This window comes from Amblyraja radiata, chromosome 5 (genome assembly GCF_010909765.2).
Source record: "Amblyraja radiata isolate CabotCenter1 chromosome 5, sAmbRad1.1.pri, whole genome shotgun sequence".
In the NCBI taxonomy this organism is placed as follows: domain Eukaryota; kingdom Metazoa; phylum Chordata; class Chondrichthyes; order Rajiformes; family Rajidae; genus Amblyraja; species Amblyraja radiata.
Window position 1 is genome coordinate 58,821,405 of NC_045960.1, and position 18,702 is coordinate 58,840,106.

General features: G+C 42.0%; 1 protein-coding gene across 7 annotated transcripts in view; it reads left to right on the forward strand.

Moving 5' to 3' along the window:
- The window catches only part of itsn2 (intersectin 2), a 168,655-nt gene that overhangs the window by 103,297 nt on the left and 46,656 nt on the right, over positions 1–18,702 (forward strand). For 5 of the 7 annotated variants that reach the window (XM_033021309.1, XM_033021313.1, XM_033021312.1 and 2 more), the window contains 8 exons: positions 7,676–7,803; positions 8,417–8,592; positions 9,405–9,549; positions 14,346–14,551; positions 15,919–15,983; positions 17,018–17,184; positions 18,000–18,045; positions 18,364–18,485. In XM_033021309.1, the coding sequence (XP_032877200.1) occupies positions 7,676–7,803; positions 8,417–8,592; positions 9,405–9,549; positions 14,346–14,551; positions 15,919–15,983; positions 17,018–17,184; positions 18,000–18,045; positions 18,364–18,485 (1,055 nt within the window). The remainder of the gene's footprint in view (positions 1–7,675; positions 7,804–8,416; positions 8,593–9,404; positions 9,550–14,345; positions 14,552–15,918; positions 15,984–17,017; positions 17,185–17,999; positions 18,046–18,363; positions 18,486–18,702) is intronic. The other 2 variants (XM_033021311.1, XM_033021315.1) reach the window with 1 other exon arrangement.

Consider the following 18,702-nt stretch of genomic DNA (forward strand, 5'->3'; position numbering starts at 1 on the left):
AACCAACATCTGCAGTTCTTTCCTACACATGTCCGTGTCCATGATGGATTGCAACTTCGGGCCAAATTTCCTAATGTCATTAGTACATTTCATTATTTGCTCTTTAAGAGTAAACACAGATAGGGATTAACGGGTTCCTTTCAGAATGGCAGGCAATAACTAGTGGGGTACCGCAAGGCTCGGTGCTAGAACCACAGCTATTTACAATGTACATTAATGATTTAGATGATGAAGGGATTAAATGTAACATTAGCAAATTTGCAGATGAAACAAAGCTGGGTGGCAGTGTGAAGTGTGAGGAGGATGCTATGAGGATGCAGGGTGACTTGGACAGGTTGGGTGAGTGGGCAGATGCATGGCAGATGCAGTTTAATGTGGATAAATGTGAGGTTATCCACTTTGGTGGCAAAAACAGGAAGGCAGATTATTATCTGAATGGTGTCAAGTTGGGAAAAGGCAAAGTACAACGAGATCTGGGGGTCCGTGTTCATCAGTCACTGAAAGTAAGCATGCAGGTACAGCAGGCAGTGAAGTAAGCTAATGGCTTGTTGGCCTTTACAACAAGTGGAGTTGAGTATAGGAGCAAAGGAGCAGTTGTACAGGGCCCTAGTGAGACCATACCTGGAGTATTGTGTACAGTTTTGGTCTCCAAACTTGAGGAAGAACATTCTTGCTATTGAGGGAGTGCAGCGTAGGTTTACAAGATTAATTCCTGGGATGGTGGAACTGTCATATGTTGATAGAATGGAACGGCTGGGCTTGTATACTCTGGAATTCAAGTTCAAGTTCAGATTACATTTATTGTCACATGCACCAATTGGTACATTGAGATTTGAGTTACCATACAGCCATACGTATAAAAATAATACAATACACGATAGAGTTTAACATGAACATCCCCACACAGCAGTATCAACGTTTCCCACTGAGGGAAGGCAATAACGTTCAGTTATCTTCCTCATTTTGAAGGATGAGAGGGTTCTCATTGAAACATATAAAATTATTAAGGGATTGTGCACGCTAGAGGCAGGAAACATGTTCCTAATGTTGGGGGAATCCAGAACCAGGGGCCACAGTTTAAGAATTAGGGGTCGGCCATTTAGAACGGAGACGAGGAAAAACTTTTTCACCCAGAGAGTTGTGAATCTGTGGAATTCTCTGCCTCAGGCAGTGGAGACCAATTCTCTGGATGCTTTCAAGAGAGAGTTAGATAGAGCTCTTAAAGATAGTGGTCAAGGGATATGGCGAGAAGGCAGGAACGGGGTACTGATTGTGGATGATCAGCATGATCATGTTGAATGGCGGTGCTGGCTCGAACGACCGAATGGCCTACTCCTGCACCTATTGTCTAATCAGCTGGAAAGGCAAGTATGTTTGTACATCGTAGTATACATAGTTCCAGTCTTCATTAAATCATTAAGCTTAATTCTTTGCCTCTCTGGTATTCTATTCACACTTCAAGAAGAAGCTCACTGTAGGATCCCTGATCAAAGCTATAACATTAAAAGACACAAATTGCTGGAGTATCTCAGCGGGTTAGGCAGGATTTCCAGAGAACATGGGTAAGTGATCTTTTGGGTCAGACCCTTCTTCAGACAGATTGCAGATGCGGGAAAGAAAGCTGGATGAGAGGAGGGACAGGACAAAACCTGTCAAGCGATAGGTGGATACCAGTGAGGGGGAGGGGGGTGGGGTGGTTGAAGAGGCAGATGTTTGGACGAAGGCCAGAAATTGAAAAGGCTAAAGGTGTGAGATAATAATAGAAGAATTGTGAATTGTGAAGCCAGAAGAATGAATGTAGCTGGATGAGGAGGGGGGAAATGGGTGCAAGCTCAGGTAGGGCATATGGAAGAGAGGAGAGGCGTGGAAAAGAGGGGCACGCCTCCCCTCTCTTCCATATGCCCTACCTAGGGGAAGAAGGGGGTGGAGGGGGGGAGTGGGGGGTGTGGATTGATAAATTACCTAAAATTGGAGAATTACCATTGCTTTGTAAGCTACCTAAGCTGAATATGAGATACTGTTCCTCCAGTTTGGGTGTCGCCTCACTCTGGTAATGGAGTCGGCCCAGGACAGAAAAGTCACTACAGGAATGGGAAGAGGAGTTATAATATTTAGCAAAAGGGAAATCTAGCAGACCTTGGCAGATCAAGAGCAAGTGTTCCACAAAATGGTCGCCAAATCTACTCTTGGTCTTGTGTTGGAAGGCACTGCAGATGCTGGTTCACACCGAAGATAGACACAAAATGCTGGAGTAACTCAGCGTGACAGACAGCATCTCTGGATAGAAGAAATGGGTGACGTATGAGGTCAAGACCCTACAGTTTCGACTCGAAACGTCACCCATCCCTTCTATCCATAGATGCTGTCTGTCCCGTTGAGTTACTCCAGCATTTTGTTTCTACTCTTGGTTTTGCCGATGTAAAGGAGGACAAATCGGGAACACTGAATACAGTAGATGAGGTTAGAGGAGGTGCTCTGTCTCACCTGGAAGGACTGCTGGGGGTCCCTGGATGTATGTATTGCGTCATCTGTGGTTGCAGGGTGAGGTTCCTGGGGAGGGGGTGGTTTGGATGGGAAGGGGTAAGTGAACCAAGGAGTTGCGGAGGGACTGGTCTCTGCGGAAGGTGGAAAGGGGTGGGGATGAGAAGATGTGACTGGTGGGGGGATCACTTTGGAGGTGACGGAAATGTCAGAGAATGTTGGATACGGAGGCTGGTGGGTTAAAGGCGAGGACTGGGGGGCTCTATCCTTGTTCTGTCTGGGGGAGCGGAGCGAGAGCAGAACTGCGGGACATAGAGGAGCTGCGGGTGAGGGATCCATCTATGCAGAAGGGATTTTACTAAAGAAACAGGACATTTCAGATATCCTAGAATGGAAAGCCTCATCTTGTGAGCAGATGCCGTGGAGAAGGAGAAACTACAAAAGGTTTTCTTTTGCTCCTTTTCCATTAATCAACTAAGGGTGATGAAAAAGGCTGTGACACAACTTGTAGGTTCCCCTCCAAATTACCCACCACCCAGATTCGGTGGATATATCACCCGTCTCTCAATGTAATTTGGTTTGTATCCTGAAACTTCCCGTTCAATAAAACTATGGTCGTACCTTTAGCAGAAGGCTATAATAGTTCAAGAAAAAGGCTCATCAGCACCTTCTCAAGGGCAGTCGCAAAAAATGAATTAAATTAAGAAAATCTCCTCAGAATACAAAATTCATCAAGTACATTTTTCAATAAATCCTGGTTAGATTTATTTCCCATGAATACTCATTAATTTTTGTATCATCGTTTCTAGGAATTTGCACAAATGGATGTTGCACTAATTTTGAATTTTCGTAAAAGTACATGCTGGGAGCCAGTCTGCAAACTGGTGTCACTTGTTAACTCACAGTGATTAGTTGGGAACCCTCAGCAACCACAAACCTTTAACAAAAAAGATTATTACGGATTTAAAACAAGCATTTTTTGTAATTTTTACAAATCTCCTTTTTTACAGTGTACTTTATATTCCATTTCCAAGTAATCAATTTTATAGAGTGATCGAAATTATTCAAAAAATATTTCACCAATATTACTTTATGTACTGGACTTTTGTTTGTAGTTAGAGTGATACAGTGTGGAAACAGCCTTCGGCCCAACTTGCCCACACTGACCAACATGTCCCAGCTACACTAGTCCCACCTGCCTGCGCTTGGTCCATATCTCTCCAAATCTGTCCTATTCATGTACCTGTCTAACTGTTTCTTAAACATTGGGATAGTCTCAACCTCAACTACCTCATCCAGCAGCTTGTTTCATACACCCATTGTGTGAAAAAGGTACCTCTCAGATTCCAATTAAATCTTTTCCCCTTCACCTTGAACCTTTGTCCTCTAGTCCTCTATTCCCCTACTCTGGGCAAGAGATTCTGTGCATCTACCCAATCTATTCCTCTCATGATTTTGTACACCTCTGTAAGATCACCCCTCATCCTTGGGACGACAGATGGCACAATGGGCTAAGTGTTCGGCTGGCAACCGGAAGGTAGCCGGTTCGAATCCCGCTTGGAGTGCATACTGTCGTTGTGTCCTTGGGCAAGACACTTCACCCACCTTTGCCTGTGTGTGAATGTGTGTGAATGTGTGTGAGTGATTGGTGGTGGTCGGAGGGGCCGTAGGCGCAGATTGGCAGCCACGCTTCCGTCAGTCTGCCCCAGGGCAGCTGTGGCTACAGAAGTAGCTTACCACCACCGAGTGTGACTGAGGAGTGAATGAATAATGCGATGTAAAGCGCCTTGAGTATTAGAAAGGCGCTATATAAATCCCATCCATTATTATTATTATCCTCCTGCGCTCCAAGGAATAGAGACCCAGCCTACTCAACCTCTACTGAAAGCTCACATTGTGCTTCTACTCAGCGGCTCACAGAAAGCTCACAGAAAGTGCTTCTACTCAGCGGCTGTGGAAAGCATCTTGTCCGGAAATATTACCATCTGGTTTGGGAATTGCTCTGCCCAGGACAAGAAGGCTCTGCAGAGAGTAGTGCGTTCGGCCGAACGCACTATGGGAACTTCACTCGCCCCCCTGCAGGAACTATACATCAGGAGGTGCAACTCCATGAGCCAATAAAACCATGGGAGACCCCTTCCACCCCTGCAACGGACTGTTCCAGCTGCTACGGTCAGGCAAACGCCTCCGTTGCCATGCGGTGAGAACGGAGACGTTGAGAAGGAGTTTCTTCCCAGAGGCCATTCGGACTGTAAACTCCTATCTCACCAGGGACTAACTTTACTGAATGTTTTTCCTTCCGCCCACAATATTTAATATGTAAAAGAATATGTGATTCTGTTTGTAGTTTGTTTGGTCGTTTGTTTGTTTGTTTTTTTGCACAAAGTCCGCGAGCATTGCCACTTTTCATTTCACTGCACATCTCGTATGTGTATGTGACGAATAAACTTGACTTGACTTGACATCCTCTAGTCCTGGCAACATCCTCGTAAATCTTCTCTGAACAGTTTCAAGCTTGACAATATCTTTCCGATAACATGGTGCCCACAACTGAACACACTATTCTAAATGCAGTCTCACCAACGTCTTATACAACTGCAACATAACCTCCCAACTTCTATACTCTTACTGATGAAGGTCAATGAGCCAAAAGCCTTTTTGACCACCTTATCTACCTGCGACTCGACCTTCAAGGAACCTCTACAAGATTCGATTCCCCAGAGGCCTACCATTCACTGTGTAGGTCCTGCTCTTGTTAGATGTCCCAAAATGCAACACCTCACACTTCTCTGTATTAAATTCCATCAACCATTCCTCAACCCACCTGGCCAACCAATCCAGATCCTGCTGCAATCCTTCACAACCATCTTCACTATCTGCAAAACCACCACCTTTTGTATCATCAGCAAATTTGCTAATCTCGCCCTGTATGTTCTCATCCAAATCATTGATGTAGATGACAAACAGTAACAGGCCCAGCACCGAACCCTGTGGCACACCACAAGTTGCAGGCCTCCTGTCCGAGAAGCTACCTTCCACCATCACCGTCTGCTTCCTTCCATGGAGCCAATTTGTTATCCATTCAGCTATCTCTCCTTTGATCCCATGCGACCCAGCCTTCCAGAGCAGCAAACCAGGCGGAACCTTGTCAAATGCCTACCTGAAATCCATGTACACAACATCTACAGCTCTGCCCTCATCGACCTTTTTGGTCACGTCTTCAAAAAACTCAATCAGTTTTGTGAGACATACAAAACCATGCTGACTATCCCTAATCAGCCCTTGCCCGTCCAAATGCCTATATTACCTATCCCTCAGAATACTCTCTAGTAACTTTCCAATTACAGATGTTAAGCTCACCGGCCTATATTTCTCAGCATTTTCCCTGCAGCCCTTCTTGAATAGAGGCACAACATTTGCCTCGGATATATCTGATCAGGCCCTGAAGATTTGTCTTCCTTCATACACGATAGTACCTTCAGCACTTCGACCGTAATACTGACTGCTCTCAAGACACTTCCATAGACTGCCCTAAGTTCCTCTGTCCTACTGTCTTTCTCCTCGGTTAATACGGAGGAGAAATACTCATTGTGGACCTTGCCCATCTCCTGTGGCTCCACACCGAGGTGACCTCTTTATTTCCTGAGAGGTCCCACTCTCTCTCCAGTTACCCTTTTCCCCCTTACGTATTTATAAAATCTTCTTAATGCTATCCGCCAGAGCTATCTCCTGGCCCCTTTTTGCCCTTCTGATCTCCTTTTTCAGTTTACACCTTAGTTCCCGAAACTCTTCCAGGGCTGCACGGTCCCATCTGCCTATACCTGCCCCATGCATCCTTCTTGTTTTTGACCAATGCCTCAATTTCTCTCGTCAGCCAAGCGTCCTTACGTTTGCCTGCTTTGCCCTACACTCTAACGGAGACTTATGTATCCTGAGCTTTTCTCAGCACACTTTTAAAAACATCCCACTTGGCCGATGTTCCATTCCCCTCAAATAACCTGCTCCAGTCAACTTGAGCGAGACCTCTCATACTCTCAAAGCTGGCCTTACCCCAGTTGAGCAGTTTAACACGTGGGCCCTCTCTGTCCCTATCCATAACTATCTTAAGCCTAATCGAACTGTAGTCACTAGTCCCAAAAGGCTCCTCACAATTTCCCAATACTAGATCCAGTGTTGCCCTCTCACTGATGTTGGTCCCAGCACCGATCTTTGCGGCATTCCACTCACAACTACCTGCCATTCTGACAGGGACCTGTTTATTCCTACTCTTTGTTTCCTGTCTGCCAACCAATTATCTATCCATGTCAATACCCTACCCCCAATACTATGTGCTCTAATTTTGCCCACTAATCGCCTGTGGGACCTTATCAAAGGCTTTCTGCCCCTTGCATTAAAATACGTGCAATTTAAATCAACCCTCTTCCTCGCTCTCTGCCTTTCTCCTGCCTATTCTGTCCACCAACCTTTCCCTCACCACCCTCCATGCCAACTAATCTCTCACTGCCTCTGTTCTGTGTGAGATCTCACCCACCTGCCAATCTAGTTTAAACCCTCCCGTGCAGCATTAGTTAATATTGACTATGCATAAATCTCTATTTCAACATGCTAAAAAGTTACTTGCTTTCTCTACTTGTTTAACTTCAGTTTGATTTCTTCCTTTTCCTTAATTTCTAATTTGTTGTATAATTGAAATTGGATCAATATTCTGGTGTTTAAACCTGTGTATTAGCATTTTATGACCCTGCTCAAAGTACCAGTTTATTACTTCATGATGCTGTACATGTTGTCTCAATGAATTGCCGCCATCACGTGGTACTTTATTACATTTCTACCACCTCGGGAGATGGCATGTTGTTATCATCACTTGGCACCGCATGATACTTTGACAAATTGCTACCATTACATGTGCATGTTGTTTCAGTATATTGCTATTCTCCTATTAAACTGCGATTGACATCAGTCTCTGAACAGTACGTGAAAACATTGCTCCTGAATGTTTTAGATTTTATTCACAACTTTAGTTGTCTTGGCATCGTGTTCAATATGTCCCCGATGCTCTTTTTAAAAAAAACTTATTTGGGAAAATGAGAACCACTAGCTTTAGCCTAATATTAATGCATTTGTTTCGCAAACTGAGACACAAAATAATGCTAGTAATTAGCAAGTCAATCATGCATTTAAATGTTCTCTGCAGGGCCAATCAACAAAAGTGCAACCTCCATGCATAGAAAATCTGCTGTGTTGGCAAATTACCGGGCATTATATCCATTTGAAGCAAGAAATAATGATGAACTCAGCTTTCAGGCTGGAGATTTAATAGAGGTAGGAATTTGTTATTAAGTGAGTTGCTCTATTCTTATTTGTTCAAGTGCCTTAGTTGTTAGACAGCAGGTGAGCATTGAAAAAATAAATACTGTACAAGTATCCAGCTACCATAAGTCTTAAAATGTGCTGCATTAGCTAATTCCTAAATCTTATGTAGTCTTTGACTTGGATGCATTTAATACCTAAAACCAAAACGCTTGCATTTTGGAGCCCATGAAAATCCGCTTTGCCTTATTGTGAGAAGCACCGTGTGATTATTTTGTTGAACTCGTGGAAGTTAGGCTTTTATATAGTGTGATATACCTGCACAAGCATTCTGTCTTGATTCAATTCTTCTTCTTTCTCTTCTGAAGACTTTACTCAGATATGGTTTGTGTGATGCCATGTTGAGATATCAACTTTGGATGTGATCTGAACTGAGTGCAATATATAGAGGGGCTGCTACATCACAATCTTGTTGTACACATCAATGCATAAAGTATAGTTTTATCATTTATATATTAAAATTATTGGAACTGCAGCAGGCACAACTACTGGAAATTGAAATTCAAGAGTAGAACTTTTTTACCACCTTTTATTCCTGAGTTTAACTTTATTCTGTCATCCACAGGTTGATGAAACAACTGAGGGGGAATCAAGCTGGCTGTATGGGTCTTTACAAGGGAAAGCTGGTTGGTTCCCAGTAAACTACGTAGAGAAGGCGGCGGAGAATGCAGCTCCTTTATCCCCCAAAAGGGCATTATTGCCACCTACAAAACCTGTTTCAACTACCTCAGTGTCTCCTGGGTTCGTGTCTCAGACTTCCACTTTATTAAGGTTTTAATGCTTCCTTGACTTGACATTCAAATTTTATGACAGGACTGCAGCAGCATTATTTCATTTAATTTGTAGTTTTGGGTGCTACCTTTATGATTGAAGCACTTCTTTCAAAAATATTTTAGTTCAAATCAAAAATTCAAACTGCTGTAGTAACTATGAGGGAAAATAAATGGTTAATAATTCGAATTGAGACTCAATTTATGACTGAGAGTGGGGAGGGAAGATGGCTGGTGTAAAGAAGGGAGGAGGAGGGGTGAAGCAGGTAGGAATGAGGGGGGGTGATGGACAGAAGGAGGGAGAGAGAGGGAGTTGGGATTCCGAGGCATTTGGGTGATACGTGGAAGTAACTATCAAGAAAAGGGGTTGTAAAGTGCAGATGCAGCCAGTAGGTGGAGGAGAAGGTGATAGTGGAGACAGAAACTGCAAGTTGATAAATAGGGACTCAAAGGCTACAGGTATGGAAAGTAATAATGGAAAGCATGAGGGGAGATAAAGAAAAACATGACCCAGATGGGGGGCAAGGATCCAGTGGACATAATGGGTGGCAACTGACAAAATATTTATAATTTTCTGGCTAATGAAGAAATGTTCAATAAAATACAGGTAGACATAGTGGTAGACATTGGGGTAAGGGAAGTTGAAAGTTAATTGTGGACACCTGTACAGGACGAGGAATGAGTCCTGGGCATATGTTCATGGCAATACAGTGATTTATAATGCTATACTTTTCAAAAATAATGATCTGAAGCAATGCTTAATTTGCCAATTCATTCCAATAGACCCCAAGATCAAAGTAAAGTAAGTGAAGAAGGGAATATTCAATCAAGTCGAACCTTTTCAGGGATAAGTGGCAGTCCCATGTGGCAAAAATCTGCTTTTACTCCAACTCTTCCTCCTGGTTCCGGGTCACCTATTTATGATCAGGTATGTCTGTGGTTTGACCTATCCATTAGAATGATCAAAGCACAAAGTGCTACAGTAACTCAGTGGGCAGAGGGAATGAATAGGCAACATTTGAGCTCGGGCTCCTTGAAGAAGAGTCCAGCCCTGAAAAATTGTCTTTTGCTCAAGATTTCAGCATTTGCCATTCCTCATCTGCCAGTTTGAAAAATCTGTTTATTCTGCTCACCTGCACTTAAACTTCCATATATCTGTGATTTAGACAGACGGAAGCCACCATTGAGAAATATGTAGATAGCACAAACATTTGCCATGTGGCAGATAAGGAAAATAGTAACACGATTACATTGGACTATCAGGTGGGCAGATGTGTATTGAGCAGAATTCAGACCAGAGAATGCATTGGGTAAGGCAAATATTGTAAATGAATGCATAATAAATGGTAGGAGGCAGGAATGGAGAGAATGCATGTCCACAGATTCTGAAATGAACATTGGAATAGATTGGCCTTTGGAATACTTTCCTTTATTCTTTAAGCCATAGAGTACCAGAGCAGGGAGATCATGCAATGACTGAATAAAAGATTTAATAGCTAAGATATACAAGAGATAAGGACAATGACTCAGAGAGCTTGATGGCCCAGATCTGTGGAGGACTACATGTGTTTCTGGTCACCATGTTACAAAAAGAATATGACAACCCTAAAGAAGTTACAAAAGAGTTTGGGAGCATGTCTCTTGGGCTGAACTAATTTAGCTATGAGGAAAGTTTGGACTGACTCGTGTTGTTTTTGAACCGAGGACATTTAGTGATGATCTATAAAATTGAGAGATCGCGAAGGAAACTATTTCGCTGAGCTGAGCAGAGATCATAACTGAACGTAGATTTGTGCAAATTGAAACAAGTAATAAAGCAGCAGCAGAGTAACTTTTATAAATGTAGAGTGTGTTGTGGTATGGAACTCTGCTTAGCAAGGTGGTGGAGGCAGCACCCTCATTTATCAGAATCAGAATCAGAATCACACTTTATTCGGCAAGTATTTGCAACATACGAGGAATTTCATTTGCCAGGTCAGTCATACAATTAAAAGCAACAGATCACTCAAAAACATATTTTAACATGAACTTCCACCACAGTGATTCCTACACATTCCTCACTATGATGGAAGGCGAAATAAAGTTCAAGTCCTCCCTTAGTTTTTCCTCAGTCATGGGTCTCGAGCCTCCATTGACGGGACGATCTTGACTCCCATAGCCGGCGGCGTTCGGGCCCTCCGCATCGAGGCGATCAGCTCCCACATCGGGGGGATGTCAGCTTCCCCGCGCCGGGCGATCGAACCTCGCGTCGGGGCTGGTCGAACCTTCCGCGACGTTGGAGTTTCCCGACTAGCCTCTCCTGACTGCGAGCTTGATGGTAAAGTCCGCGGTGGGAGCGATCCCAGGCACGGGATCTGCTCCGATGTTAAGTCCGCTCAAAGTCAGTCTGAGGAGGCTTTCAGCTCCATCGATGGAAGGCCGCAAGTGCCCGGAGAATGTGATCCGAAAATTAATCACATCTCCGGCAAGGTAAGAACTTGAAAAAAAGTTTCCCCCGATCCCCTCCCCCCTCCCCCCACATAAAACAAACCGAAGAACATTAAAACAAACTTTTAACACACTAAAAAATAAAAAAAGAATGAAAAAACGAACAGACTGCCGGCAGGGCAGCCATCGCCCTGGCGCCCCTGGTGGTTAGATGTATTGTAACTTGCAATGCTAAAGCTCGAACTGGAATTGGTAATTGTTCAAGAAATTTCCTTGACGCTTTCAAGGAAACAACACATTCTAGCTATAACAAAATGGTGCACTTCCTGTGCATTACAGGTGTTAGTAAATCATAGAGTCATGCAGCAAGGAAATGGGCTTTTTCCTTCGTCCAGACTGACCAAGATGCCATTTCCTGTCCAAGTAACAGTTTAAAATTGGTATTGTAACTGCGTCTGCTTCCTCTGGCAACTCGTTCCATAGACCCACAGCCCATTGTGTGAAAATGTTACCCCTTGGGTTCTTATTAAATGTTGTTTAAAATTCGCCACAGGTAGATGGGGTGGTCAAAAAGACTCTGGCACATTGGCCTTCATCAGTCAGAGTATTGAATATAGAAGTTAGGGGGTCATGTTGCAGTTATATAAGACGTTGGTGAGGCCGCATTTAGAGTATTGTGTTCCGTTCTGCGCACCATGTAATTGAGAAGATGGTGTTAAATTGGAAAGGGTGCAGAGAAGATTTACAAGGATGTTGCCAGGCAGGAGGGTCTGAGCTATAGGGAGAAGTTGAGCAGGCTGGGACTCTATTCCCTGGAGCGCAGGAGGATGAGAGGTGATCTTGTAGAGGTGTATAAAATCATGAGAGGAATGGATCGGGTGGATGCACAGAGTCTCTTGCCCAGAGTGGGGGGAACGAGAACCAGAGGGCATAGGTTTAAGGTGAAGGGGGAAAGATGTTATAGGAATCTGAGGTTTTCACGTAAAGGGTGGTGGATGTATGGAACGAACTGCCGGAGGAGGTAATTGAGGCACGGACTATTGCAACGTTTAGAAGCAATTAGACAGGTACATGGATAGGACAGGTTTAGAGAGATATTGGCCAAACACAGGCAGGTGGAACTAGTACACATGGGACTAGTGTTGGCTGGTGTGGGCAAGTTGGCTGAATGGCCTGTTTCAACACTGTATCACTCTGACCGCTTGTACAAAACAACAAAAAATGCAAAAATAATTAGAAAACAGGTCTATTATAATGCAAAAAGTGCACTATAGTTCATAGTGTTCCCTTGCTGAGAAAGAATTAAGGTTGTGCAGGTAGTTCAAAAAAGCTGATGGTTTTATAAAAGTAACAGTTGCTGAATCTGGTTGTGTTGGACTTTAGGCTTATGTACCTCCTGCCAGATGGTAGCAACTCGAATGTTACCAGAACTGCATGCCCTTTCCGTTGAGACTATTGAAGCACTGACATTTGATGTGCATGAGAGGTATTTCCAGTTGTCCCATTCTCCTCCTTCACCAAAATATATATAACCATATAACAATTACAGCACGGAAACAGGCCATCTCGCCCCTTCTAGTTCGTGCCGAACACTTATTCTCACCTAGTCCCATCTACCTGCACTCAGACCATAACTCTCCATTCCTTTCCCGTCCATATACCTATCCAATTTATTTTTAAATGATAAAATCGAACCTGCCTCCACCACTTCCACTGGAAGCTCATTCCACACAGCTACCACTCTCTGAGTAAAGAAGTTCCCCCTCATGTTACCCCTAAACTTCTGTCCCTTATTTCTCAAATCATGTCCTCTTGTTTGAATCTTCCCTACTCTCAATGGAAAAAGCTTATCCATGTCAACTCTGTCTATCCCTCTCATCATTTTAAAGACCTCTATCAAGTCCCCCCTTAACCTTCTGCACTCCATAGAATAAAGACCTAACTTGTTCAACCTTTCTCTGTAACTTAGGTGCTGAAATCCAGGCAACATTCTAGTAAATCTCCTCTGTACTCTCTCTATTTTGTTGACATCTTTCCCATAATTTGGCGACCAAAATTGTACACCATACTCCAGAATTGGCCTCACAAATGCCTTGTACAATTTTAACATTACATCCCAACGTCTATACTCAATGCTCTGATTTATAAAGACCAGCACACCAAAAGCTTTCTTTACCACCCTATCTACATGAGATTCCACCTTCAGGGAACTATGCACAGTTATTCCTAGATCCCTCTGTTCAACTGCATTCCTCAATTCTCTACCATTTACCATGTACATCCTATTTTGATTTGTCCTGCCAAGATGTAGTACCTCACACTTATCAGCATTAAACTCCATCTGCCATCTTTCAGCCCACTCTTCCAAATGGCCTAAATCTCTCTAGACTTTAAAAATCTACTTCATTATCCACAACACCACCTATCTTGGTATCATCTGCATACTTACTAATCCAATTTACCACACCATCATCCAGATCATTGATGTATATGACAAACAACAGTGGACCCAACACAGATCCCTGAGGCACCCCACTAGTCACCGGCCTCCAACCTGACAAACAGCCATCCACCATTACTCTCTGGCTTCTCCCATTCAGCCACTGTTGAATCCATCTTGCTACTCCACCATTAATACCCAACAATTGAACCTTCTTAACCAACCTTCCATGTGGAACCTTGTCACAGGCCTTACTCATAAAATTATTTTATGAGTATATGTCCAAGGTGTGCCATCCCCAGGGTGTTTATTTAGACCTAATCTCATCCATATTCTTTTTATTCTGCTCCTGGCTGCAGGTGAGCTACCTCCCCGGTTCTATTGATCAACGAGATATACCTATCTACATACTACATTAATTTCTTATAGATGTATTTTTTACATTCTTTGCATAATTGAATCAGGAATTCTCTGGCATGATGAGATAAGATATTAGATCAGTATCCTGAGGTGGAAATATTGATCCATAAATATGAGCTTGAATTCTACTAAAGGGAATTAAAATTCGAATAATTAAAAGTAAAAAGTATTAATCATTAATGGGCCTTCAGAGAAGGAATTATGCCAACCCACCTGTTCTATATATGAATCTAGATCACAGCAATGTGGTTAAATTTTAATTAACCTCTAAAATTGCTTGCAAGCCTTCCATCCCAGGACACTCAGAAATTAATATAAATGCTGATACAACCAGTAATATTCACACCCTGTAAATAAATTAAATTATTCTTGTTTTTATAATTTTCATCTTTATACAATTTCAAAAATATTATTTAAACTGTTCCATTTTTTTGTAGGTTGAAAATGTAACGGCTTTTAAGGCCCTGGCTCTTTGTTCATGGACAGCAAAGAAAGAAAACCACTTGAATTTTTCGAAAGATGATATGATTGAGGTCTTGGAACAACAGGATAACTGGTGGTTTGGAGAGGTTCGTGGTGCAAAGGGATGGTTTCCCAGGTCATATGTCAAGGTGATCAGTGAGCATACACAGCTATCAGTGGAGTAAGTTTCTCCTTGTTTATTATTTTATATTTCCCAAGTCTGTTGTCAGATATTTGATAATATGGAAACAATCAAAATTTAATGAGCTGGTTTACAGTCGATCCAACCTAGATAAACTAAAAGTCTGCAGTGATGTAGCTGCCTTGATTCTGTAGCTGTTCCACAGTGGACTGGACCAGAAGCTGATAGTTGGGCCTCTGGGCAATGAATCCTAAAGCCCCTGTCCCACTTTCACGACCTAATTGGCGACCTCTGCCGAGTTTGCCCTTGACTCATACTCAAAGCATGGTCGCCACGAGGTCATAGGAGGTCTTCGTAACTCTTCCTCATGCTCGTGAGTGGTCTCCGCGTACTCGTGGCCTCAAGAAGGTCGCGGCGTTTTTTCCATCTTGATAAAAAATGTCCACGAGTAAAAAAAAAGGTCGGCATGGAAAAAATTGATACTTTTTACTCATAGGTAGGTCGTAGGTAGGTCGTAGTAGGTAGTCGTAGATAGTTGTGGGTAGTCGTAGGTCGGTAACTGGCCCGAGAAAAAAAATGTAAACATGACATCATTTTATCATGTGATCATTTTCCACTCTTAGCTAGTTGTAGTTGGTCTTAGGTGTGGAAGACTGAGGTCGAGGGGGGTCGTAGGAGGTCGTAGACATAGTCGTAGGAGGTCGTAGACATAGTCGTAGGAGGTTGTAGACATAGTCGTAGGAGGTTGTATGAGGTCTTTTACTTCAGCGAGTCAACACGACCTTGACATTTTTTTCTAGCGTCTAGGGTCTTCTAAACTCGTGGATTAGGTCGTCCAAGTGGGACAGGCCCTTAAGGCACTCTGACACTGCAGTATTGCCCCAATTGCTTTTGACAGGTTGTGAGGTCAAAGGCCTGTTTGATATTTCTTTTAAAGCCTCGATTAATCAGATGTTTAAAAGTAGTTGAATTTAAATCATTTTAATGTGAGTATACATACACGGAGAAATAACGAAAACTGAACTAACAACTTAGCTGAGATTACTATTTTTTTCTAAAAGCAAGATATGCTAAGCTGTGGTAGATGTGAAGGTTGGGGACATGTTACATGGTGTATCCAGCCCATCGGCTCGGCAACTTATGGGATGTCCCTGAACTCAAAGGGAATCAACTAATGTATGATTATTGCAGACAACAACCTGGCTGCTCAACACCCAGCTTGAGATCTAATTATTTCTTTGGTTTATGTTTCATTCGCAAGAAGAAGAAGAAGATTGCAGAATAGTTTTATTTGAATCATGTAATCTATGCCACCTGCCAGCAAAGTTATTTGTTTAAAATATGTTTAGATTCATGCCCACTTCCAAATGATTTAAATCACTGATCTCTATAATTTATTTTGTCAGCAGTCCTGGACCTGTTTATGCATCAGTGACCAAATGCTCGAGCCCAGTCTCCCAAGCGTTAGAAGGTAAAACTCCGACAATATCGTTTCCATGTGATCCATATTTTACATTAGCAGGAAGTTAACTGCCTGACTGCCAACTAAATAGATTGTTACAAAATGCTTTCTAGATTTCTGCTGTTAAATACCTCTGTAATGCATCTATATTTGTTTCTTCATAGTGTCATTGGCAATATAGTACAGTTATGATAGTTCAAATAGCTCACTACCATAAGGTGAAATTGTGTGCTTTTCTGAAGAAAATAATGTGTCAATCACAATCACAATCTATCAATTACAATAATACTTTATTAGCCAAGTATGTTTTGCAACATACGAGGAATTTCATTAGTATTCTCTCTATGGAAGGCTCAATCGCTGAGTATATTGAAAGGGAATAGATTTTAGTATTAAGGGAATCTAGGCAATATTGAGTTAGTGCAGAAAAGTACTGCTGAGGTAAAAGATCAACCACAATAGTTTTGAATGGTGGAACAAGCATTGAAAGGTTGATTAGTACGAGTGTCAGAGGTTATGGGGAGAAGGCAGGAGAATGGGGTTAGGAAGGAGAGATAGATCAGCTATGATTGAATGGCGAAGTAGACTTGATGGACCAAATGGCCTAATTCTACTCCTATTCCTTTATGACATTATGAATTATCCTACATCAGATTCTATTTCTTATGTTCTGTATACTGGAAATTAAATTTGTTATGACACAAAAGGAGATCATTCAGCCCATCAGATCCATGCCTATAGACTATTCCCATTAGTTCAATGTCCCCCTATGCTGAGGGGTAGTGTACAGAAGCCACAGACCTCAGGTGCTGTATCACCACCTGTACCTGAGTTCAGCGTTGAACTCGGAGCTGTGAGGCAGCAACACAAATTTGTGTGCCATCAAATTGCCATTAATTGTTTTATTCCAAATTGTTGTGGGGTGGTGGTAATAGCAAAATGTAAAGTTAAATGATTGATGTGATCCTATCTTCAGCTCCAAGAAATTTCAGAGATGTGATGTTTATCCATATTAATAACAATTTTGCTCTTATTTTTGATAGAGTATATTGCACTATATTCATACGAAAGTACTGAAACTGGAGATTTAACCTTCGCTACGGGTGATTTGGTTCTGGTCACTAAGAAAGATGGCGAATGGTGGACAGGAGTTATTGATGATAGAACAGGTGTCTTTCCTTCAAATTATGTGAGACCAAAGGATTCAGATGTAAGTTTAACACTTTATTTGGTTTTCATGATGTTTATTATTCAAAATTTTACACTCAACAAATTTACTTGTACAGTAACCTTTTTTGAGTTGGAAAACAACATATAAGCTTATGTAAATGGAAGGAGTTTCAATTACAGGAACAGAAGTGTTTGATTCTTGGCTAGTTGGGTAGCATTTAGAGCAACAGTGTTGATGATTCAGGTAATTGACCTCCTATTAGAACTGAAAGCTCTGAGAAAAGCACAGGGGATTTCTGCTGTTGTATTTGATTATATCCTTAATAGGTCTAGCTTCAGTCAAGCTATTATTCTGTCCAAAAGTTTAAGCCCCATTCTTATGTCGCTAATTCTACTCTGGTTAACTTTCCAGTTGTTTATTTGTTATAACTCTTGGAATATTAACATTTTATAATTTTCAATATCATGAACTACTAGTATTCTTCTTTGTACCCAATAACCAAAATCATTACTGAAGTTATTATGGTTTCCAGTTTAGGATTAATTTAAAGGAATCCTCCTGAGAAAGGTTGCCCAATCACTGCTGTTCCTATTAAAACTTGCAGGATAAAGTTTAAACTGCTTTAAAATAAACAAGGCTTGATGGTCTGAGAGTTAAGGATGGAGTCGGGGATAATGGGTACATCGTTCTGTCTGCCACAATCCTTCTGCTGCCAAGATTGCTCACTTTCTCTAGCTTAATTTAATAGCCTAGTCCAAAATTATAGCAGAGGAGAATGTCAGGGTATAAGGAAATAAAAACGTTATTGTGGAGGGAAAATTTTGTTTAATCCTATTTGCTTTTTATTTTGTCAGGGATCAAGTAGTTCAGGAAAAGCAGGGACGTTAAACAAGAAACCAGGTGCGTTTCCTCTGCATTCATTCTGCAAAATTTTCCTGATGTTTACTTAAATAAAGCATGTTGTCAAACAGCATTAATATTCCCATTATTGAAGTTCAGATTTGAGAAGGCATTAGCTGTCTGAATCTGGTATTATTGAAGGCTGCAAATATTCTTTTGATTTACATTAGAAATATCATGATCAAGTGCAGCAAGCGAGGTCAAAACACCTGTTGAAAAAAGTAAATTTTGAAGTTTTTCAGATTTTTAGTTTGGCCAAATTAATTAAAACAATTTTTGAATATATTCATTGTAACCGCTTTGATGTTTTACTTGCAGAGATTGCTCAAGTAACCTCGGCATACACTGCAGCAGGTACTGAGCAGCTAAGTCTCGTCCCCGGCCAGTTGATAGTTATTTTGAAGAAAAATGCCTCTGGATGGTGGCAGGGTGAATTGCAGGTAAGCAACATAATAACGTGATTACTTCTATAATAAACTAGACCAAGTGCAGACCCGTTGGGTCTGTTCCCCCAACATGCGGCGGAGGGGGGCTCTGAGCGAGGTGGCCAAAAATGACGGCCGTAGGTGGCGGCGTTCTCTCGGAAATCGCAGCACAGATGACCAAAACCGGTCAAGAACAGACTTTTAGTAATGTAGATATGCATAAGCGATAAAA